At 47.7% G+C, this 22363-nt stretch overlaps 10 protein-coding genes across 10 annotated transcripts; 7 read left to right on the forward strand and 3 right to left on the reverse strand.

Annotated features, from left to right (window-relative positions):
- Positions 1–485: 485 nt before the first annotated feature.
- Positions 486–1727, forward strand: PAAG_06136 (hypothetical protein; the record flags this gene model as incomplete). The annotated part of the gene is made up of 1 exon (XM_002791825.2): positions 486–1727. One exon carries the CDS (start codon positions 486–488, stop codon positions 1725–1727), a length of 1242 nt encoding a protein of 413 aa, XP_002791871.1.
- A 1774-nt stretch (positions 1728–3501) lies between these two features.
- Positions 3502–5288, forward strand: PAAG_06137 (carboxypeptidase cpdS; the record flags this gene model as incomplete). The annotated part of the gene is made up of 4 exons (XM_015845801.1): positions 3502–3691; positions 3752–4318; positions 4385–5107; positions 5173–5288. 4 exons carry the CDS (start codon positions 3502–3504, stop codon positions 5286–5288), a joined length of 1596 nt encoding a protein of 531 aa, XP_015700027.1.
- A 1087-nt stretch (positions 5289–6375) lies between these two features.
- On the reverse strand, positions 6376–7832 carry PAAG_06138 (hypothetical protein; the record flags this gene model as incomplete). The annotated part of the gene is made up of 2 exons (XM_002791827.2): positions 6376–7593; positions 7761–7832. The coding sequence occupies 2 exons, from the start codon at positions 7830–7832 to the stop codon at positions 6376–6378; spliced, it is 1290 nt and encodes a 429-aa protein (XP_002791873.1).
- A 541-nt stretch (positions 7833–8373) lies between these two features.
- On the forward strand, positions 8374–11692 carry PAAG_06139 (DNA repair protein rad16; the record flags this gene model as incomplete). The annotated part of the gene is made up of 8 exons (XM_015845802.1): positions 8374–8415; positions 8476–8653; positions 8715–8802; positions 8861–8931; positions 8984–9035; positions 9088–9564; positions 9616–10714; positions 10805–11692. The coding sequence occupies 8 exons, from the start codon at positions 8374–8376 to the stop codon at positions 11690–11692; spliced, it is 2895 nt and encodes a 964-aa protein (XP_015700028.1).
- Positions 11693–12727: 1035 nt separating this feature from the next.
- On the reverse strand, positions 12728–13537 carry PAAG_06140 (eukaryotic translation initiation factor 1A; the record flags this gene model as incomplete). Its single annotated transcript, XM_002791829.2, has 3 exons — positions 12728–12821; positions 12965–13302; positions 13517–13537. 3 exons carry the CDS (start codon positions 13535–13537, stop codon positions 12728–12730), a joined length of 453 nt encoding a protein of 150 aa, XP_002791875.1.
- Positions 13538–13991: 454 nt separating this feature from the next.
- PAAG_06141 (hypothetical protein) lies at positions 13992–14513 on the forward strand (the record flags this gene model as incomplete). Its single annotated transcript, XM_002791830.2, has 1 exon — positions 13992–14513. The coding sequence occupies one exon, from the start codon at positions 13992–13994 to the stop codon at positions 14511–14513; it is 522 nt and encodes a 173-aa protein (XP_002791876.1).
- Positions 14514–14924: 411 nt separating this feature from the next.
- PAAG_06142 (hypothetical protein) lies at positions 14925–15271 on the reverse strand (the record flags this gene model as incomplete). The annotated part of the gene is made up of 2 exons (XM_002791831.2): positions 14925–14989; positions 15097–15271. The coding sequence occupies 2 exons, from the start codon at positions 15269–15271 to the stop codon at positions 14925–14927; spliced, it is 240 nt and encodes a 79-aa protein (XP_002791877.2).
- Positions 15272–16294: 1023 nt separating this feature from the next.
- On the forward strand, positions 16295–18516 carry PAAG_06143 (hypothetical protein; the record flags this gene model as incomplete). Its single annotated transcript, XM_002791832.1, has 3 exons — positions 16295–16504; positions 16595–18398; positions 18488–18516. The coding sequence occupies 3 exons, from the start codon at positions 16295–16297 to the stop codon at positions 18514–18516; spliced, it is 2043 nt and encodes a 680-aa protein (XP_002791878.1).
- Positions 18517–19091: 575 nt separating this feature from the next.
- On the forward strand, positions 19092–21265 carry PAAG_06144 (inner membrane magnesium transporter mrs2; the record flags this gene model as incomplete). Its single annotated transcript, XM_002791833.2, has 3 exons — positions 19092–19775; positions 19893–20530; positions 20626–21265. 3 exons carry the CDS (start codon positions 19092–19094, stop codon positions 21263–21265), a joined length of 1962 nt encoding a protein of 653 aa, XP_002791879.1.
- Positions 21266–21840: 575 nt separating this feature from the next.
- On the forward strand, positions 21841–22207 carry PAAG_12167 (hypothetical protein; the record flags this gene model as incomplete). The annotated part of the gene is made up of 2 exons (XM_015847691.1): positions 21841–22003; positions 22074–22207. 2 exons carry the CDS (start codon positions 21841–21843, stop codon positions 22205–22207), a joined length of 297 nt encoding a protein of 98 aa, XP_015702682.1.
- Between the last annotated feature and the right edge of the window lie 156 nt (positions 22208–22363).

Consider the following 22363-nt stretch of genomic DNA (forward strand, 5'->3'; position numbering starts at 1 on the left):
CACAGAAAATGCCTACCACCTGGAGGGGAGTGAGTTCATTGACTTAAAAGGTTGATTTGACTCGCCCAGGTGCCATAAAGGCCGACGACGACTATGGCGGGCTTGCTTCACTAAATTTCAGGCTCTTGGCTCGCTATTGATGGCTCAAACCTTTAGTTAAAGCTTCGGGCATTGACGTGTAAAAAGTCTCGTGATTTGCCAAGCGCCAGAGTCCCCAAGCCCATTCATGCCAGTTGGTCATCGCACTAATCCAGTTTGGGTTTGATGCCGTTTTAGCCTGAGCTTTTGATTGCAACGTTGTGTTCCTTCCTGGCAGTCGGGTTGAGATCTGCGACAACCTCAAATATTTGGCGGGTTCAAAGCTCAGGGTTCATCGGCATCGAAGCGAGTCCTCCTCCAGTCCACCGGTCTATATATTAGCTTGCCACTTCAGGGTAACTCCCCATACGTGAGGATTTTTTTTTAAAAAAAAAAAAAACATAAACATGTATCTTGGGAGTCTTCCGAACGAGATTATCCTTCAGGTGGCAGATTTGCTGGCCGTGACGGAAATTAATGCTGTTGCCCAAACAAATAAACGCTTTTACCGTCTTCTCAACCCATATCTTTACCGTCAGGATGTTTTCTCTGCTGAGCACCTGGCGTTGAATTTCGCTCTGAGACCAGATCCTGCTACTACTCACTGGAAAAGGCAAGGCCCGGACGATGATCTGTACGAATTTTACCATCCAACCTCGTCGATAAATTCAATTACGTTCTCAAACAACCCGGACCTGCTTACCCGCGATGCAATAATCCGCCTATCCGTTGAAAATGGTGCTGACCTCAAAAGCAAGTGGACTAGCGATAACTTCCTGTTTGATATTGTCTGCGCCAGCCAGGAATGCAATTTCTGGCTCCTGATGAAACATGGGGCCGATGTCCACGCGACATCTCCTGATAAACAAACCCTCCTGCACGAAGCGGTTAAAGGGCCTAGAACCAAAATCCTCAGATACCTGATCAAGGAGGGCCTTGACGTCAACGCGAGGGACTCCTTAGGCACAACTCCTTTGTGTCTCGCGGCAGAGCACCTAAATGATCGTGCCATTCGCCTTTTGATTGACAATGGCGCTGACGTGGACGCTCGAGATGGCACAGGCTGGACTGCTCTCCATACATTGGCAAACATACCTGCTCCACTCCCAACGGGGTATTACCGAGCCTTGCAGGCACTTCTGTATTATAACCCCGATATGGATGCCAGGACCCCGAGAACCGGCTGCAACGCACTCCATCTTGCCGTATCACACAGGGGAAGCAGCAAACTCATAAATCTATTACTCGGCATGGGAATGGACATCGAATCTCGCTGCAATGGGGGATCAACTCCCCTGCATTTCGCTGTTATGGTTGGCAACGTGAAAGCCGTGCAGCACCTACTGGATAACGGTGCCAAGATTACCACCAAGGACAACCAGGGAAGATCGGTTCTACACACCGCCATCGAAAATCAAGATCCAAGAATGACAAAGTGTCTTTTAGACGAGGGGGCCGATGCCTCTACGGTGGTCAAAGGAGGAACGCTATTCCTCCGGCACCTGCTTCGTGAGAAAATATTATGGACCGCTGTCAACTATCTCTTGAGGCCAGAGGGAGATGCCCGCGTGGGTGGCAATGAAAATGGGTGGGAAGCGACGGAATCAGGAAGCGGCCCTGGTACAGACGGAATGCGTGAATCCTCGTAGCAGATTGCTGCGAGATCTTGAAAGCACATTGGGTGGGGACCGGGGATTTGAAGAGTTTGGGCTCGAGCACTGTCGCATCGAATACTAGTCTACCTAGTGGTTTTGTTCGCAATTCTTTTTCTGCCATAGGACCAGTTTAACAAATGTTGATTATGATTGCGGCTTCATGGGCTTTGCTTTGTCGTGATCTAGAGCAAGCCACCTTAATCGATTGCATGATTTAATTGGAGCTTCGTTAATGATACCTGAGACAGCTCATGTATACCCTTGTAGAAGCCGTGGTAGCGCGACGCAGATATGGAACGCAAAAGGGAACGAAAGACAGGGTAGTGGACACAATGTGAAATACTTAGAAAACGGGAGGTCCCAGTATGAACAGTATTGCTTTTTTTGGTCTTATATACAATAAGCCCATTGCTTCAAATAATAACCACATCGGCACCATGTTTGGCTTTTCGCTCGCAGGATGATTTGCCGGGATGGGCTTCATCTACGGAAAAACTTATGTTTGGTATTGATATCCGGACAAGTTCGCCATCGTTTTCGGAGTGTTTGACTAAAGATGACTTTGACAGTAGTTGATCGCCTCTATCATGAACGACTTAGCCTCCAGCTTGGTCTTACTAAGGATGCGGCGGGAATCGAAGTGTGGCTGTATCTACTTTGGTCTTCAATGGCTGGCGGAATGGTTGATATTGTCCGTTTTCTACCCCATTGACGATATTCTTCTTGGCAAAGGACAGAGGAAATTCACTAACGTTAGATTGTCTCTTTGAAAAGCCAACCAAAGTAGGAACCCGGGTATTCGCCGATAGTTACTTGAATGGTGAGAGTTAGCAATATCGCCGTAAGCGGAGGTCATCGTTGTCGAGCAGAATCCGCTGATAACTGCCTGCGTGGACATTTGCGGGGAAGAAATTCTGTGGGTCTCACGGGATTACCGTGCGAGATTTTTGAACGCACGAGTGATTTCTTTTCCCTGCTTACGAGGACGAGAGCTTTTTATTCGCTTATACGGTTAAAATGCTCATTCGAATTCGGTTAGATGAGTAGTAGGATTTGACCCTATAAGAAGGATCAATCCGACTGTAGATTCCAGGAGAAATCAAGCCAATTATTGTTTGTTTTGTGAGGTTCCTAGCAATTATCCAATAAATTATTAGTTATGCGATGACTAGTTATTGGATGGGTAGTGCTTCAAACGATCGGCGCCTAACATAAAAAGAGCTAGCCCAGCACCAACTTGCAGCGGACTTTATGATCTCAGACCGATCACCACCGGCCAAAGACTGTTTACGCATTTTGCTAAGTGATGAATATCGAATACTGGCAAGTGACAAAGTAGGGCGGTTTGGGCCACAGTGATCGTGGTGCATATAGGAACCCACATATATAAACTACGGCGAACGAGTGAGGAGATGCCCTCGTGGCTTGATAGTTACAGAGACGACGAGTAGTTAGTTAGGGATAATGCAGGATTTTGGGAAGAAAAGCGCACCAGCTCTTGAGTTTTGCATGGACCGAGAACAAGGAAACCTTGCCATCCGGGAAAGACCCCGTCGATCACCGATGCGATTCGTATGTAGTGTACTAACTTGCTCCTCATTTGCATCACACATCATGGATGGGAAGCTGGATGGTTGTGTTGTCGGAGCCAGTAACAGGAAACAGCCAGCTAACCCAATGCTCGTATATATTCGCTAGATGAAGGCCCCCCCACCAGTTTCTAAACGATCAACATGCTTTGGCGTTGGGCGCAACACCCGGGAGGAAAATGCATTCTTCTATTGGCATAATAGCTGGTGTTCTACTAACCACAGTAGCTGCTCTTTCCAATCCTCATGATCGAGCCAGGAGATTTGTTGACCAAAGATCGCGTTACCTGGAGAATCGAGATTCTCTCTTGCACCCTGGAAATTATGGCGGTGATAAGCCATTCAAACATCTCAATCCTAAAACTGAAGGTATACTTAAAAGACGGAGAGGTCGTTGTTCAGAGCAGAGCGGCTGATCTGAAAATATAGAATTTCTTGTCCGGGGCAGGGACCTGCCAGAAGTCGACTTCGATATAGGCGAAAGCTATGCCGGCACCCTTCCAAACAGTCCCTCTGGAAACTCCTCTCTTTGGTTTTGGTTTTTCCCGTCCGAAAATCCAGCAGCATCTGAGGAAATCACGGTCTTCCTCAACGGCGGCCCGGGATGTTCGTCTTTGCTGGGGCTTCTTCAAGAGAATGGCCCCTTTCTGTGGCAGCCAGGGACTTATAAGCCTGTCATAAACCTATATTCCTGGACGAATCTCACAAATATGGTCTGGATCGATCAGCCTGCCGGCACAGGCTTTTCTCCTGGCCCGCCCACAGTAGAAGACGAAATCGATGTTGCCAACCAATTCAATGATTTTTGGAAGAGGTTTATGGAAAGATTCGACCTCATGGGACGTAGAGTCTTTCTCACGGGCGAGTCATATGCTGGCATGTACATTCCGTATATCGCAAACAAGATGTTAGAAAAAAGAGATAACCGTTATTTCGATTTACAAGGGATCTGGATAATGAACCCAGTAATCAATGAAGACGATACGATGATAACGGGTTAGTTATGCCACACATACCGGTGAATCTCAAAAGAGATTTTTCAATGCTGACCGACCATCGTAGCCCCATCTGTCCCCGCACTTAATTATTACCAGTCGGTTATCCAGCTAAACGAGTCCACTTTGGCTGACGTTAACAGACGGTATGAGTCTTGCGGCTACGCCAAATTCATGAATATGGCATTGCAATTCCCACCAACGGGTAAATTACCCTCAGCGCCAAAAAGCAATGGTGAGTGCAATTTATGGGAGCATATCGTCACCGCAGCGACCTACGTCAATCCGTGCTTCAACATATACAACTTGAGAGAATTCTGCCCGTTACTTTGGAACGTAATGCGGTTTCCTCTCACAGTTGGACCAAGCAACTACTTTAACCGAACAGATGTCCAAAAAGTCCTTCACACCCCACCAACGGACTATATGCTTTGCAACATGCAATATAAGTTTTTCCCTGAAGGTGACAAATCGCCTCCTAGCGGTTTGGGTCCCTTGCCAAATGTTATCGAGAAAACCAATAACACCATAATCGCGCATGGAGCCCTCGACTTTCTTCTCTTTCTAAACGGGACCTTAATCACCATCCAGAACATGACCTGGAATGGAGCACAAGGGTTTCAGAAAGCACCGTCTGAGAAATTATTTGTGCCTTACCATCCCGGACTTGGTGAGATTGCGTCCCGCAATGTTACCGGTCCTTTCACCCAAGTTGCTGGGGCGGGACAGCTCGGAACCGTTCACACAGAGAGAGGACTTACTTGGGTCACTGTCGATTTGTCAGGGCACAGTAAGCCATAAGCTAACACAAATTTTTGACGTGAAATGGATATTGGCTAATAAAATCCCTGACAGAGATTCCCCAGTATTCCCCTGGGTTCGCATATAGAACCATGGAGCTCTTGCTTGGAAGGATAGAAAGCCTAAGCCAGAGAGGGAGCTTCACAACACTCCCAGAAGATTTCGAATAGCGGTGCAGCGGCGCATAAAGATATATATAAACCGGGTATACCGAGCTTATCTTGTGTTATATCGATGAGTAGATGCTCACCCAATATTCTGCGGTGAGGAGATATGAAGATTCCAATTTCGACGCGGGGGCAACCCAGAGACTGGGTAATAAAAAGAGACCACGAGAACGTATATATATTTACCAAAGCAATTGGAACGCACGGCTTTTACGACGAATGAAGTCCCCATATACCTTTCCTCAGCTAGAGGCTTAGGTATCGGGAATTCGATGTGCTTCAGATTAGCCAATGAAAAGGGTGGTATTGGGTGGACCTTCTATCTCAATAAAAGTTCTTTGAATATTTGCCAAGGTCCTCGACCTTATTGAGGCATGCTACCGGGGGTGATGCCCTTGAAAGTGTTATAATTTGTGTCCATTATATTATTAAATTCCTCCAACGTTAAAGAAAATATTATGATGTCATGCGCGGCTGAAGCCGCGCGGTTAACCAAGTAACTAGTTTGTTAAGCACCAAACGCTTTGCCAATAAGACGACGATCAAAATTCTAGCACACGAACGCATTCTATGTGTGAATCCGTGAACCAGCTAAATATGAGATAAGTGTTTCACCTTTAGTATCCTTTGAAGAACCTCACGGCCATACGAATAACCTTGAGAAATAGATAATGGTAATGACAGGGAATGGATTTGATAATATGCTGGTGAAAGGAGGGCTTAACGTGGAACTAAGAGTAGAAACAGATAAGAATCGTAAGTGAACGACTGGAAAAATGACGTGCGGGCTTATTTTCGGGATTATTAAAAGAATTAGATCATCAGGAATACAGAAAATAAAGAGATAACCTTATAATAGAGATAAAAAGCGAAAATAAAATTAGAAAAAGGAAAAAAAAAAAAAATATCAGTATGATAAATGTAGTATACTGCAAAAGCAGATGATGTAAGAATGTTAGCAAGAAGAATTTAAAAGGATATGGAATAAATGCATACGTGCAACCCATGTCTTAGAGGAGAAAATTTTAGTTCAGAGAAAAATTAACAAACAAAACTAATGACTACACTGTATTCTGTCTTCTCTGAAACCTCAAAGTGGAACCTCATCTAGCTCTCCTTCACCACCCGTGCCGTTCGAGTTTTGATAATTTGAACCCGGAGACCGGGTCTCTAGACTCCTCTGCTTTCCTGGCGATTGAGAGTTTGTCCTGTTTGCTACGTCACCATCTGAAGAAACTGCTGAGTTATTCTCATCAGCTGCCTCCGGCTCACCACCTCCAGCAAGTACATAGTTTTCACGATCAACTGATGCTGCGTCATCTCCACTTGGCCTCGAGTTCTCCTTTTCGTCTTTAGGGGGAGGGGATGGTGCAGACTGGGATTCTCTATCATTCTTATCCCCACCATCAGATTTATCGCTGCCTGACGGTCCGTTTACTGGACCACCAGGGAAGGGTGTTACCGGGAGATCCTTCTCAGCCGATTGGTCTGGCGAAGGGGATGTTGGATTCGTTCGGTCTGCTTTTCCAAGGGAACCGGATCCAGAGGCATTATTCAATACGGAGTTTTTGCGATTTTGTTGACCACCAACACTTGGGCCTATCTGCCTCAACTTTGGATCTGCATTCAAGTAGTAACCGCGTACACTGACGATAGTACCTTCGCGCTCGCATCCCTCTACCCACTCTGGCCGGACAACAGGAATATTCATCTCAACAGCTTTTTCCCAGGCAGGACCTCTGCCTTCCGTACAAACAAAGTGTGTTGTATCAATTCGCACTGTGTCGATGAGTTTGGCACCAATTCGATTTACGGCCTCCCCAAGCGAAGTCCTTAGATTCGGCGGTAAAACACCTGGTGTAATGGTGATTCCGGACAAGTCGGTCATCTTGTGTGTGCGACAAACTAATTTTTCTGAACTGAAAGTACCGGCAGAGGTACGGAGTACAAGGTGAAAAGTGTATTCTGTGTCAATTGCAAGACCGCTAATCTTGGTACTAAGCATCTCCTTTGGCCTGGGAATGGAGCCTGCCCTGGAATCATTGCGATATAGCGATAGTGACTTAAGGGACGCGGTGGCCAAGTTGATGGGGTCCCATTCAAGGACGAGGGATGTTTGCGTCGCATTTCTTAGGCGCAGTACTGGCGGAGAGGGAGTATGGATGCCATAGGTGTGTAGAATCCGCTTTTGGAGAGACTGGAAAGAGGCAACACTGGCGGCTTCAGCGGCTTGGTTCCGCGATACGGTAATATCAACGATGCTGCCAGACGATATATTCTTTGGCAGGAGGACGGACGGAAATTCAATCTACAGCAGTTGTGGTAAGTAAATGATCACGGCGCAACAACATATAGACAAAATATAAACAGGAGTCAGATCCTAAGCATTAAAAGATCTCAATCAATTCATAATAAACATAGCACAGCTGTGGTAAATAGCCATAGAAAAGCGGTCCGGGTGAGGATCAAGCTTACAAGTCGATTATCTTGTGTCAAGAGGACAGCAACGCCAGCGTCAACCTTCCCAACAGTGAGAGAAACCAGCATGGTGGGCGGATAGGGATAGACAAGGAAAGAAAACTTGGTGCTACAGTGCGAACAGCATTAGGGCAGTTCTGATTGTTGCGACATAAAAGAAGGGAGCTCCCTATCTTTTTGATGACGACGAAAAAGAGGAGCTGGCCAGATCGAGCTGATAACGGGTTTGAGGCTTGGCGGAGTCTGAAGGCAGTTCCAACTTCCCCAAAGCAGACATAATGGTCGCTGCTTTAGTGATTGCGTTGGTAATCTCAGAACAGCGTTGATTCTGTCTATTTTAGGCAATATCAAACCTCACCCGTTGGAGACGGTCAACCTTTCTGGTGGCAAAGCAACATTCACGGTGGATACTCCCGTCTGCCACGCAGGCTGTCGATTTCATTGGCGGCTCCCACATCATCTAGTCCTATAATGATAATTCCTCAGCTTCTCCGCATCTCCACTACGTCTGTCACTGATCACGTGGCCCAATGTCTATGCCCCGAGGTCGTGATATTCAGTAACAGTAGCAGCGGGATTGCGATTCATCCAACCCGCAGAGCCCGTCCTCATGTCTGAAGAAAACCCGGTAGTGAAGCTATCGTTGCCGCTGGTAAGTATCGGGAAATCTGTGCGGGCACGAATGATCAACATCTAACAAATGTTTATCTAGCAATATCAGCAGGACTTATTCTCAGAGCTCAGGTCTGAAGATGAGCTGGTCATTCTCGCAAGAGGACTTGGCCTGTTACGTATTGTAACGAATCTCCTACACTCTTATGATGCTACCGGCAACAACTTAGTCATCGTGGTTGGCGCTGAACGTCGGGAAAATGAGTGGATTGGAGAAGGTATGTTCCCGAAGTGCTGCAAGTGGAAAAATCTTTACATGCATACTAATACTTCAAGCAGCGCTGGCCGAGCATTATGCCGTGAGCAGAACTCCCTTAGCTCGTGGCCTTAGAGTAATCAATACTGATCAGGCCACCGTTCCCATGAGGTATGGCCTTCTACTTCGGGGGATATTGCATTTCATTTTCTAATGAAACATTTTCAAGGCAAACAATGTACACCCAAGGGGGTATCCTGAGTGTGACATCTCGGATATTAGTTGTCGATCTGCTGTCAAGTTGAGTTCCCTTCCTGTACAGGCTTAGCAGAGCATGCTAACGAAAATATAGAACTTCTGGACCCTGAGAGTATTACCGGGCTAATTGTTCTCCATGCTGAAAAGTAAGGCCTTTCCTGAATGTCTATTTACTTTTACATGTTAAGCCGTTTTTAGAATTGTGGCTACATCCCAAGAGGCATTTATTATCCGAATATATCGGCAGTTCAATAAAGTTGGCTTTCTTAAAGCGTTCTCGGACTCTCCCGAACCTTTCACTATTGGTTTCAATCCTTTAGCCAATATGATGCGGAATCTATTTCTTCGGAAACCCTCCCTTTGGCCGAGATTCCAGGTTACAGTAGCAGAATCCCTAGAAGGTCGTAAGAAAGCAGAGGTCATCGAGCTAGAAGTCCCCATGACAGATAAAATGAGAGATATCCAAAACGCCGTTCTAGAATGTGTTGAAGCCAATATTCGAGAGCTTAAAAAGGCAAATTCTGGACTGGACATCGAGGACTGGACAGTGGACAGCGCATTGCATCAAAATTTTGATGTCGCTATTCGACGCCAATTGGATCCCGTGTGGCACCGAGTTAGCTTTAGGACAAAGCAAATAGCTAGTGACTTAACCGTCCTTCGATCGATACTTCTGTGAGTCTTTACATACGGAATGGAGCTGAGGATCTGAGCTAACCTCCGCAGGTCATTACTAACATACGATTCTGTCTCTTTCAATAAATACCTCGACATCATAATAGCTGCACACTCGCCACCTCCCGGATCAAATAAGCAGAATTACTCCCCCTGGTTATTTCTTGATGCAGCTCATGTTATATTTCAAACTGCCAAGTCAAGAGTTTATCGCGGGAAGAATGACCCCTGCGAGCAATTGTCCGACACATCTTCTTTGCCACCATCTCTAGAGCCAGTACTAGAGGAGCAACCGAAATGGTCGGTTCTGGCGGACGTGCTAGATGAAATCGAGCGCAGCACTTACCTTAATCCTGTCCCCCCAGGAGACTCCAATGGGACTATTTTGATCATGTGCAGTGACGGCAAAACATGTCGCCAAATTAGAGAATATCTTGAGACAATGCGTATTAAAGTCAAATCATCTAAAGATGCCACTGAGACTGAAATTGAGTCAGACGACAGCCCTTCTGGGGAGTTTATGCTTCGTAGGAATCTCATACATTATCTAAATTGGAAACGTAACTCTACCAGAGTTAACAGCAATCTCTTCACTACGAAGTCAAGGCAAGAGCCAGGCACAGTTGCAGGGTACAATTCACTGAGCTCCTCAACGAATTATCACGGAAGGGCACCCCCAAATAAGAGAAGACGTCTTCGCGGTGGTGCCTCGGGGATCACACCAGCAAGAGGTGCAAGCAGCAGCGTGCAACCAGATACGGAGGTTCCAACGCAGGTATCGACATTATTGGAAGAAATTCAGCTAGAGGAACCAGAAGATGGAGCTATTGAGTCTGAACTGGTGGTCGATGATCTGTCTGACATGGAAGATTACTATGGTCTTTATGACATGAATGATCTTTTAATGATATGTCCATATGATGGAGATATGGATGACCATGTGCTCGAAGAAGCCAAACCACGGTACATCATTATGTACGAGCCAGACGCTGCATTTATCCGCAGAGTAGAGGTCTATCGGAGTTCTCACACAAACCGGGAAGTCAGGGTTTTCTTTTTGTACTACAGCGGCTCAGTCGAAGAACAGCGATATCTTAGTGCTGTTCGGAGGGAAAAAGACGCATTCACTAAACTAATCAAGGAAAAGGGGGTATGTAATCTCATTATCTCTTCCACCTTCTCCTCAACAATGTGTTAAATGATAAAGAAAAAGAAAATCTAACCCCTCATTATCTCATAGTCCATGGCCCTTACGATCACCCACGATAAAAGCGCTGAAGATCCCCAAGAACAATTCCTTCGAACGGTGAACACCCGCATTGCAGGCGGAGGCCGATTGGCTGCAACAGCCGCACCACCCACCGTCGTCGTAGACGTGCGTGAATTCCGCAGCGCTCTCCCATCGCTCCTACACGGGCGCAGCATGGTCGTGGTCCCGTGCCAACTAACAGTGGGGGACTACATCCTTACCCCAGACATATGCGTTGAGCGAAAATCGATACGAGATTTACATTCTTCCCTTAAAAACGGGCGATTGTACAACCAAGCAGAGACGATGTTACAACATTACAAAAACCCCGTCCTGCTAATTGAATTCGACCAGAATAAATCCTTCACCTTCGACGCGTTCACATCTGCTACGAACACACCAGGCTCAGAGAGCTTCTCTACCAACCTTATAAACCCAACAAACCCCAAATCCATCCAACTCCTGCTCACCCTGCTAACTCTATCCTTCCCACGTCTGAAAATCATCTGGTCCTCCTCCCCCTATCAAACCGCCGAGATATTCGCAGAGCTAAAAAAGAACAACCCGGAGCCAGATCCCATCCGCGCCGTGCAGATAGGTCTAGACTTTGAAATCACATCTACCGCAGGCGCCGACAAAATCATGTCAGCTGCAGGGGTTGAGCATCGAACCTTCAACCAGCTGCCGCATGACATGTTACGGGCGGTTCCAGGGGTGACGCCAAAGATAGCGGAGCGGTTGGTTCTAGAGACGGATAATTTACAGCAGATTGCGAATATGGAGATGGAGGAGTTGGAGCCATTGGTTGGGAAGGAGGTTGGGAGGCAGATTTTGAGGTTTTTTCGGAGGAATGTTTTCGATGAGGAAAGGGCTGATTAAATAAGCGGGAGCCGGTCTATGCTATGCGATTGGACGCTGTATATAGTTGGAAGACTTGGTGACGGTTTGATGGCTGTGATTGTATATGTATATGATATAAAGGCTCGGATTGGGAGTTTGCGGGACTCGCTCCACAACCAACATTTTGCACGTTTTGGATTGTTCAAATTTGGGATTAGCTGATGGTTTTAATAGCTACCTATATCCCCCATCATACGGAGAAACCACAAGGATAGGAATATAGAAATTACTTAATTACCTAACGCAAAACTTGTTATAATTACTTTTAATTTGCTTGCGGTTATCTATGCACCCAAGAACCTAACTTGAAATTGACAAAAAGCGTGAGATGATGCAAGCAAAGAAAGGACAGATGCAAGATCGCAGACAAGCAAAAGTAAATCTAACGCTACGGCTAAAGGTGGGAGGAAATAAGAAAGTGAACTTAAAGAGGCAAACTGAAACGAAAATAATAATATCAGAGTATGAGTATAAAATGTATGGGAGGTTTCTCGTCGCCGAGAGTTAACATAAAGATGAAGTAGGAAAGACAATAGAAAGCACCGTACAGTCGTAAACCGCGTTAAAAAGAACAACAAACAAGCGAAGGACACCAAAAACATGAATCCGGGGGGAGGTTAAAACTAGACCGGATCAGTGGCAAATATAAGAATATATGCCAAGTTTGTCAGCCTCATGTCCATCCCGCGAACCAGTTCGAACCCCGCATTAGGCGTATATGGATCTCGATAAGTCTTGTCGATAGCAATATGCGACGTGGAAGTTTTCCCAGCCGAAGAGTTTGATTTATATTCCCTTGGAGATAACAGGAGAAGGAGAGGGGTGTTGGAACTTTACGCCCTCAGTTTCACGCAAGCACCAGTTTCACCAGGACTTTTCTGCAACGATATGTAACACCTAATGATTGAATCGTCCATCTTCGGGCTGTTGAAAATCCCCCTACAGTTGAAGCCGGGCACGTACACAGCGAGAGGAGCGGCCTCGCTATATCGGAGAGAAAATATTTTTGGTTGATCAGATGTCATCAACATCGATGTCCTTGTCCTCTTCGCTGCCATCTCTGTCTTCGTCGAACTCGACGTTGTCGTCAATATCCTCATGGCCATAGCTGTAGTTGGTTAAAACGTTAGTGAATGGATTACACACACCAAACCAAAAAGCATAATAACACCACGGAGTATCCAAAACAAAACGGAGAGCAAAAAGCAGTTCAGCAAAGGATTTGGGGGGGGGGGGGGGCCAAAAACGTACGTATCAGTCTCGTTAATCTTAGCGCTCTCAGGCAACTCGCCGTAAGCCTTCAGACTTCTTGCCTCATCGGCATTGTACTTGAGAATGACATCGCCCTTTTCGTCCTGGTAGTCGCGCAGAGATAGCAAGATAATATCTCCCTGGTTAATCCAGACCTTCTTGCGCAATTTGCCACGGATATGTGCGAGGCGCTTCTCGCCGTCAAAACAGAGAGCTTCGAGTCGTCCGTTGCCCAACATTTTGACAACCTGGGCATATTCTTGGCCTTCCTCCTTGAAGGTCAGTTCCCGCTTCTCGTTGTCATTTTCGTTCTTCCCTCGACGTCGATTTTTACCACCCTATATAATATCCGGGAGAACGGATGTGTTAGTGTATATGGGTAACTCCGCATATCGTGGAAACGTAGTTCATAGGGAAAATATGTCATAATATCTTCCACCTCCAGCTCTCATTTTCCTTGGGAATTGAAGACATCCGGCAAACTTGACACACAAGCGATGAACAGCAGCGTGTGGGGTTTGTTCAAGAAGGAGGGTTACTATCATGTCATACCTTTCCCTTATTCTTCGGCATGTTGAAGCGTTCTAGGAACTCTCTCTGATTTCAGTGCGTCTAGATTCTCAGGTCTGCTGATCTGTGGGGATATGTATCAAGCGATGCTGTACCCTGGTTTCAGCCAGCGTGGGTAGTTGGTAGTTGGTTGGTGGTCGAAAAGTTCTGCGTTGTCCAGCGTGTGGATTTAAATTTCGAGTTGTCTTTTCTACTATTAGTTGGTTGGTGGGGTGTTTCTAAGTCGCCACTTGCTGGTTACCGGTAGTTAGTGAGAGTTTTTGAAGCAGCAAGCCCCGCTATCCCCAAAGAGGCAGCAGTCATCCACCGGGTACCTTCAACGCCAGCAAATTTGTTGAGCCACACCTGTACCCCCTACCATGTCGGCCTCCCAACTGAAGCGTCTATCGCATTCTATTGTGCATGCATACAACAGCCTGTCCGTTCTTGCGACAGGCATATATATATATTTGCAAAAATGGGTCGCCCCCAATATAAGCCAGCGATGTTCTCCAAAACCCCCAAAACACACAAATATCAAGGACCCCAACAACCCTACTTCGTCGTCCACTTCTCCCCGCAAAACAAGCCAACAATTCGTGCGAAGCGCTTCTCCGTCGATACGCGCATGCATCTCTTCGCGTTCCGCACCAAGGTTCAGCACTTGTGGGCGATGCGGGAAAAAGGTGATTTGTGGTGGTCCGCCTCTGCTCATGGGGAGGTCTCGTCTGAGAAGAGCGTTATACGTTCGTGGTGCACGAGGCGGGTGCGGACTGCTTTTCGAGATGCGTTGAGAGCGCATGGGTACGATAACTGTGGACGGAGGATACCTGATATCGAGCGGAAGGATGGGGTTCCGCAGTCGCAATTGGAGGTGTTGAAGGGGTCGTTGGAGCTGCATGTTCGGCTGGCTGTTAAGGGGGCTAAATATACGGATCTCGTGAGGCAGTCGGAGCGTGTTGTTGAGAGCATTGAACAATATCTCATCAGGCTACGGTGAAAGGGGGAATGCAGCATTCCCGGTGGAATGGTTTCCTCATGGGGCGTTCAGCAAAGTGATGAGGCACAGCATTGAGCGGTTTTATATATAGGTCTTAAGCCGATATATCATCATGAAAAGTCCGGATGTGTATTGCGTTGCTGGGTTCATATCTATGCATTATGCAGGTAAATAATTGTAGCCCGATGGGAGTATCATTTGAAACAGTCTGATTGCTAATCGATAATTTCTGGGTATTCCAGATTAACCTGAACAATTAGGGCGACAAAGTGATTCCCGTACACTCCTCCCTCACCATCAGGAAGTGCAAACAATACAGAATCCACAATTGCCTCCCTATCCACGCCAATCATGACACGTTTCGAGCACTTCCAAAAGGGCTGGCTACCCCCATCTGCAAACAACAGAACATCACTTATTATTAAGTTCCTTCATCTGAGCATCGATCTCCTCCCTAGACACCTTGGGTGGCAGGTCTATTAAATAAATTATTCCAATGGTCAGCCTAGGCAACGACCTAAAGGTGCAGTTGGGGGGAATATTTGTCAAAGAAGTTGGGTATTAGAGGGTAGATTATACCCACCCTCTGGAATCTGCGGCCCCTTAGCTATAAAGTCGTTAACGGAAGGTTTGGGCTTGTCTGCAGCAGCAGAATCGGGGTTATTCTGCAGCCTGTTCTTCTGTGTCTGACTTCGCGTCTGGCGCGTAGTGGTATCGGCCATTGCGGCATAAGGGTCTTGGTTGGATTGGTTGGGCATGGCTTCGATTGATTGAACAAGTTATATAAATGTGAAATTTGAAGTTATCAGGCCAATAGTTCGGAAGACTTGGCCCAAGTAATTATATATTTTTATTTTTAGTAGGAATGTAGACAAGTAGATATGGGGATAGTGGGGATATTAGATGGGTTGAGGATTGTGGCAGGCAGCATAATTGCGGTTCTTCATGTTACGTATTTATGCAAATACATAATCCATGCGTTTGCGGTGACATCACAGGGCAACTTCCATCATAAGCAGGGATTTGAACCAAGAAGAGGGGCATGCAAACATGGCTGTCAGTTTTGAGATGACAAACTCATATATATGCAGTGATGTACCGTTTAGGCTGTAATTCTTTATATTTATGGTTTTTTCTTCTGATTACCTGAGACATTGCTCTCAAGTGCATTAAGCAAGGGATTTGATTTGTCACTGGCTACTTATGTTAAATTGTTATTAGTTTATACCAGATATGGCCATTTCATAAATAGCAATGGGATACACTCAGTGGCAATAAGCAGTATCATCCATCCATCCATCCTCTAATTGCTTTTGCTATTCATGAAGAGTGTTGTCCCTTTTGATGAAAGAATGCCGCTTGTTGGTCTCCCCGGTGGTTTCCATGTCTTGGCACTGGACTTCCAGAGCCTTACTAAGCCTCCTTCCCAACTTCTCAAGTGAACAACTGCAAAAGCCACACTGGAACCGTCAACCTCTCAAAGACTCACAAACTGTTGCCGCCTACACACTACTCCCCTCCCCTCTAATAATTACCCCCTTCGTTCTCTGTAGACAGTGCTCATCCCGGTAGATACTCCCTTTTACTTCTCCAAATCCTGTGTGCTGTTGCTGGAGAACCACTCCTGCAACCAATCACACGATCACGAACAGGCGACTCTCTTCGAAAGGGATATAAATGCGATCAGCAATGAATCCTCCAGCTGTTGAACAACACAGATGAGACTATTCTATATACCCGTCTGCAAATAACCCGTTACCTAATAATCCGGCGTCTCCATCATGCCATCCATCCTCTCTGATGCCGATAAAGAAACAGTCCGGCGAACAGTTCCCAAGCCAGCCAACAAGATCCTTGCTGTTGCTGTTGCGCGGCTATACGTAGCATATCCGAATCCGCAGAAATGGACATATACCGGCCTGCAGGGAGCTGCGGTACTCGCCAACGATCTTGTTGGTCATACGTTTTGGATTAAGCTTGTTGACGTGTCGGTATGCAACTACACATATATGAGAGCTTCGGCCGTATATCCCGCTCTTAAGTTTACCACAAGCAACTAACTTGAATTTTCTACTACACAGCCTGCTGGCAGAGGAGTTCTATGGGACCAGGAAATCTATGATGGCTTTTCGTATAACCAGGACAGGACCTTTTTCCATACCTTTGAACTCGAGGAATGTCTTGCGGGTCTATCGTTCGCGGATGAAAAGGAGGCAAAGACGTTCATGAAAAAGGTTTTGGAACGGGAAAAGAGCGCGAGTAAAGAGACCAAGGCTACCTCGTTTGGGTCACTTCGTGGTCAGGGACCTGCCCCAGCAGCAAATGGCAAATCTCATCACGGTCTTTTCGGCGGACTGGGTAATTTATTACATGGTCATGGCCATCGATCCTCTTCCGCCCCCACCACACCTGCGGAATCCATTATTCCCCCCAAACCCGTGGATCCAGCTCCAGCTCCAGCTCCAGCACCGGCTCTCGCCCCTGCCCAAGCTCCAGCGGGAACAGAACTCCCAGCCGCCTCACTGCGAAAACAGCCATCACCCCTGGATACCGTAGATCCGTCATGGAAGGGCTTGCTGGACGAGTTACTTACTATGGGCATCACGGAGGACCAAATCGCAGAGAATTCAGATTTCATTAAATCATACATCGAGCAAAAACAAGCCGCTGAGCTTGATGGTGCGTCGACGGAGTCTCCGCCCGAGCCTCAAAGGAGAGCAAAAGCCCCGCCACCACCACCACCTCCTCCTCCTCCTCCGCCAGCCACCACGGCCCCGTCCCCATCAAAAGCCCCGTCTCTCAGTCCCCAAAATACCGGAAGGAGGGCTGCTGCTCCCCCTCCTCCGCCTGCCCGACGTGGCCGTCCTCCCTCACCTTCCCCTACGCGCGAACAGTCACCACCGCCCCCAGCGCGAGAACCATCACCTGTTAAACCGCGGTTCAAAGCACCCCCGCCCCTCGCGGACGCAGGCAAATTTGCTCACACCGTACCACCCCCTCCAGCACGAAATAGAGCCGCTTCAGGTACCAATCTTGCCCACCCAGGTCCCCCGCCTCCACCACGGCCACCCAAAACACCCGCAGATGGAACTCTGGGAGATCGGAAAGTGTCAGCTCCTCAGCTGCCCACACGTGGCCCTATTCTCCCACCCCGCCGCGATGTAAGTCCAGGATTACCACCGACGTTACCACCCAAAGTTCCGCATGGTGCGTCTGGACCTGTATCTGCACCGCCGCCATCACCCCCACCGCGTCCTCATGCTTCTCCATCTGCAATACCACAGCCGCCACCGGCTCCCGCTCCACCCCCAGCACGTCAAGCACCACCGCCCGTATCAGCTCCTGTTCCGCAACCACCTCCACCGCCTCCACCGGGCCCAGCGCCTTCCACCGCTGTTCCACCTCCACCTCCGCCTCCTCCAGCTAGTGGTCTTCCTCCGCCTCCTCCGCCTCCGCCTTCTGGTTCTGTCCCTCCTCCCCCTCCACCTCCCGCATCATCCGCAAGTCATTCCCCTCCCCCACCACTCTCTGAACCTTCCAGTGGTCCTCCTCCCCCTCCGCATCCGGCTAGCGGTGTTCCTCCTCCTCCTCCTCCTCCTCCTCCACCAGCAGCAGGCAGTGGTGGGGCTCCTCTGCCATCAATAGCAGCGGCCCTTCCAAAGCCATCTCCAGCGAAAGATGATCTACTAGCATCAATTAGAGCAGGTACCGGTCTACGAAAGGTCAAAGATACGGAAAAACGCGACCGAAGCGCAGCTATGGTGCCTGGTACGGCTAGCGAGACTCCCTCGACGCCAGCGTCTACTGGCGCAGCAGATCCGAATTCGATGTTGGGGTCTCTGCAGGCAGCACTGAATAAGCGGAAACAGAAAGTTAGTGGGAGTGGTATGTACCGAGTTTTAATTATTAGGTTTTATCCGTTGACTCTCTTTCATCTCGTTGATGTTTATTATGACTAACGACCTGCGCTGCAGATGATGAGAAGTCAGACGATGAGTGGTGATTCTTGGTCTTGGCTCATTGTGGTCATGTTGTGTCTTTTTAATCCAGTTGTTTAGCCATCCATACACTGCGGTAAAGAAAACTCATTCCTTCCTTACAGCGCATATTGGTAATCCGTTTTGTGTGTGTCTCTCCTGTCTTATAGTCTCAGGTTAATCGGGTTGGGGAGGCCATTTATATAATTGTTAAATTGGGGAGTAACAATGGGCTTTTTTGCCTATTTTTTTTCTTAATTTTTTTTTTTTTTTTTTTGGCTTTTTTGACAGCAAATGACCAGATCGATTCTTTAGAAGGTGGGTAAGTTACATTAGACAGTGTTCGAGCGTACAAGGCTTTCATATCATTGTTGTCCGCTGTTGCTTCCTCCAATATGATGTCATTGTATGGGTGAGGTCGTTATCCGGATAAATGTTTCACCGCCCTCCGACAAAAAATATGACTTCGTCGTTCGAGCAAAAAAAGACTTGCTTATCAACATCAACCCAAGTTGTAAAAGAACATAGATCTTTCTTGCTTTCCTATCTCTCGTTTTAAAATTCCAAAACTCCTGTCTAACCCCCCATATGAGGGTGAGATATGGTGTCCCCATCAACCCTCAAGCCATCAGCTCCTTCCGCCAATCTGCTCCGTTATCTCCACTCCCAGTGGGAGTCGGCCAACTACTTCTCCACCAACCTCCCGCATTTCCATAATTATTCAGTAGCAGTAGCAGGGGTGGCGCATTGCAGTCTCCCCCCATGCCCCTGGCGATTCCAATCGCAAAGAGCGCAGGCATTCTCGTCATGGACCCTTAACGCAAATGATATATATCCATCGTGCCGCACCCCAACCCTCGAAGCATCTCTGTTCCCCTTCTTCATCCCCCGGCTTCGGAAATCGATTGCCACCACTACCAATCCCCTCTTCGCCCATGACCATCCCATGCCAACCCCTACCACCCCGCATTCAACCATAAAGAGTCTTAACAATGGCTATCTGCTCCCATTCAGCGGTACAACGGGCAAGCGAAACCGAAGTGGGAATTTTATACGCCGGTTGCTCGGTCTGCGGGTGTCTGAGCACGACCCGAAGCTGCGGGCGAATGATCTTCCCTTTGGTACTGTTATGGATGATGGGCCTGAGGGGAGTATGTTTGCTACGGGACGGTCGTTGGCTATGAAAGCGACGAATGAACCGCGATTGAGATGTACAGAGCTAGATGAGAATGGGAATGTTACACTTGTTAATGGGGAGTTTAAGAAGAGTGAGCTGATTGCTAAGGTATGGCCTTTTCTTTCTATTTTTCCCCCTGATTTTCCGTTTTGGTGTTTCCGTTGGTTTTTGCTGGTTTTTGGTCTGAACTAACTTTGTCGCTGTTGGTGGTTTGTGTTTATGTAGTATGGGCTTCTTCCACGAGATCTCCGCAAGATCGACTCGTCCGTCCTTCCGCATATTCTCGTTCGTCCTAGGGCTATTTTGATAAGCCTTCTACATCTGCGAGTTCTCATCAAGTCGGACCGGGTGCTGGTATTTGATGCGTATGGGTCTACGGATTCATATACCCAGTCGGTCTTCATGTATGATCTAGAAGGTAAACTACGTCAGAAAGAGGCGGTGGGCCGCTCTGCACCCGGTTCCCTGCCATACGAATTCCGTGCTCTGGAAGCAGTCCTAGTCAGTGTTACCAGCGGACTTGAGGCGGAGTTTGAAGGGGTAAGAGAGCCTGTCGTGCGAGTTCTTCGGGCGCTGGAGGAAGATATAGACAGAGACAAGCTTCGCCATCTTCTGATATATTCCAAGAGGCTGGGCACGTTTGAACAGAAGGCTAGACTGGTGCGCGATGCCATTGAAGACCTCCTGGAAGCTGACGACGACTTGACGGCCATGTACTTGTCGGAAAAGCGGAAAGATATGCACAGGCAGGAGCATGACCACCAGGAGATAGAAATGCTTCTAGAGTCCTACCATAAAGTCTGTGATGAAATTGTTCAGGCTAGCGGGAATCTCGTTACGAATATTCGGAACACGGAGGAAATGTATGACCCCAGCGCTGCATTCCGTTTTTTTACACACTTCCCCTCCCCTCTCTTACTAATGGACGGAAGAATTAACATTACTACCACCCCCACAGTGTAAAAGCCATTCTAGATGCCAACCGCAACTCCCTCATGCTCCTCGATCTCAAATTCAGCATCGGCACACTGGGACTAGCGGCCGGCACCCTCTGCTCAGCCCTCTACGGCATGAACCTGAAAAACTTCATCGAAGAATCAGAACTAGGCTTCGCAGCTGTCTCAGGCGCCTGTTTCATCTTTACCGCCTTCGTATGCGGTTACGGGCTCATGAAGTTGCGGAAAGTCCAGCGCGTACGGATGTGGGGGGAAGCGGGGCTGCATGATCGTGGTATTGGAGCATTGGGGCTCAGGGGCGTTGGTCCGGCGATCACTCATCGGGCTAATTGGCGAGTTGACTCGATTGATCCGCTCTGGAGGGGGGTGGCAGGTGAGACACGCGGGGAGAGGTTGAAGCGGCTCCGTTATGGGGCTGCCGTTTCGTCTTCTGCTTCTTCCCCCGCTGCTGCTGCCGTCGCCGCCGCCTCGACAAGTAGTCGTGGAACTGCTGAGAAGGCGAAACGGGCGGCATCTACTGGAGGGAAGGATGCAAACAGGAAACAGCAGCGTCAACATCAACCATCGTACAACGAAGCAATCCATACAGGAAATGCAGAATCAGTAGAGGTACCAGCAGCCCTGAGCTCCGTCTCGCGATAGGTCTTGCTTTGTTTTTCCTTTTGGGATACTGGATACGACGACTACAAATTTTACCACTCACTTACGCCTAACTCTTTTTTCTTAATGTCATCCTGACCGCGAACGGCGCCCCCTCTCTCCTGTGCCATATAACAACATCGTAATTATCGCATAGTTGATATGCAAATAATTTCTCCGTCCTATCGTCTCGTTTCTCCTTACAAGAGCCTTTATTTTTCGTGCGACTCCCATCTTCTTTGTTCTTGGCGTTAGGTTAATGCAACGGGCAAGCCAGTAGACTATGGCAAGGTTTCCTCTTTTCGCTACACTGGATAATTAGCTATTTGTTCCGAGATCGCACATGGGCCTTGAATGATAGATCTTTTTTTGATAAACCATTCCTCCTGTCTTTGTTGGGGTGGAATTTGGACTGGATTTGGATACACGGTGTTCTTGTGTTGCTTTTCCCCTTCTCCTGTTTTATAGCATATACTTATACCATCTCTGCTACGCTACCTGCTTTTCAAGCGTATATTTATCCATTCCTTATGCATTCAATTTAATGATCTGGCGCAGCGAGATGTTTTGCTCCCACCATGTTCCCACCATGTTCCCACTGCCGCGGTTCACTCCTGCATTTTTATGCCCAGCCGCTAATTAGTGCAAGTTCAACGGCATCGTCGCACAGGCCCCGGGCTGAACGAGGAACCAAAGCACGATCACCAAAGGAATCGCAACAAGAACGAATGCCTTCTGCTGGTCATTGGCCTATTCGCCCAAATATGGTTTGACCATCAACACCACAATTGAATCCCTGATGCATTAATAGCCTTTTTGTCACGCAAAAATGGAGAAAATACCACCAGTTTTAATGGAAAGGGTCTGCGGGCGCAGACTCCTTTCATTACTGGCCTGGCTGAGTACGGACTTTCAGGTCCACTCATAGTTCTTGTCCGGAATTGATTGATTTTTTTCCAGAGACACGGACCCGACGGGCAGCATGTTGGCAAACGAGATGAAATTTTTCCCGCCAGCTTTTTCCCGATGGAAATTAAACCTACTGTTCCGTAGGCAGAAAGAAACGGGAAATCGCCATTAACATTGACAGCCCTTTGAACT

This window comes from Paracoccidioides lutzii (assembly GCF_000150705.2).
Source record: "Paracoccidioides lutzii Pb01 unplaced genomic scaffold supercont2.17, whole genome shotgun sequence".
NCBI classification, from domain to species: domain Eukaryota; kingdom Fungi; phylum Ascomycota; class Eurotiomycetes; order Onygenales; family Ajellomycetaceae; genus Paracoccidioides; species Paracoccidioides lutzii.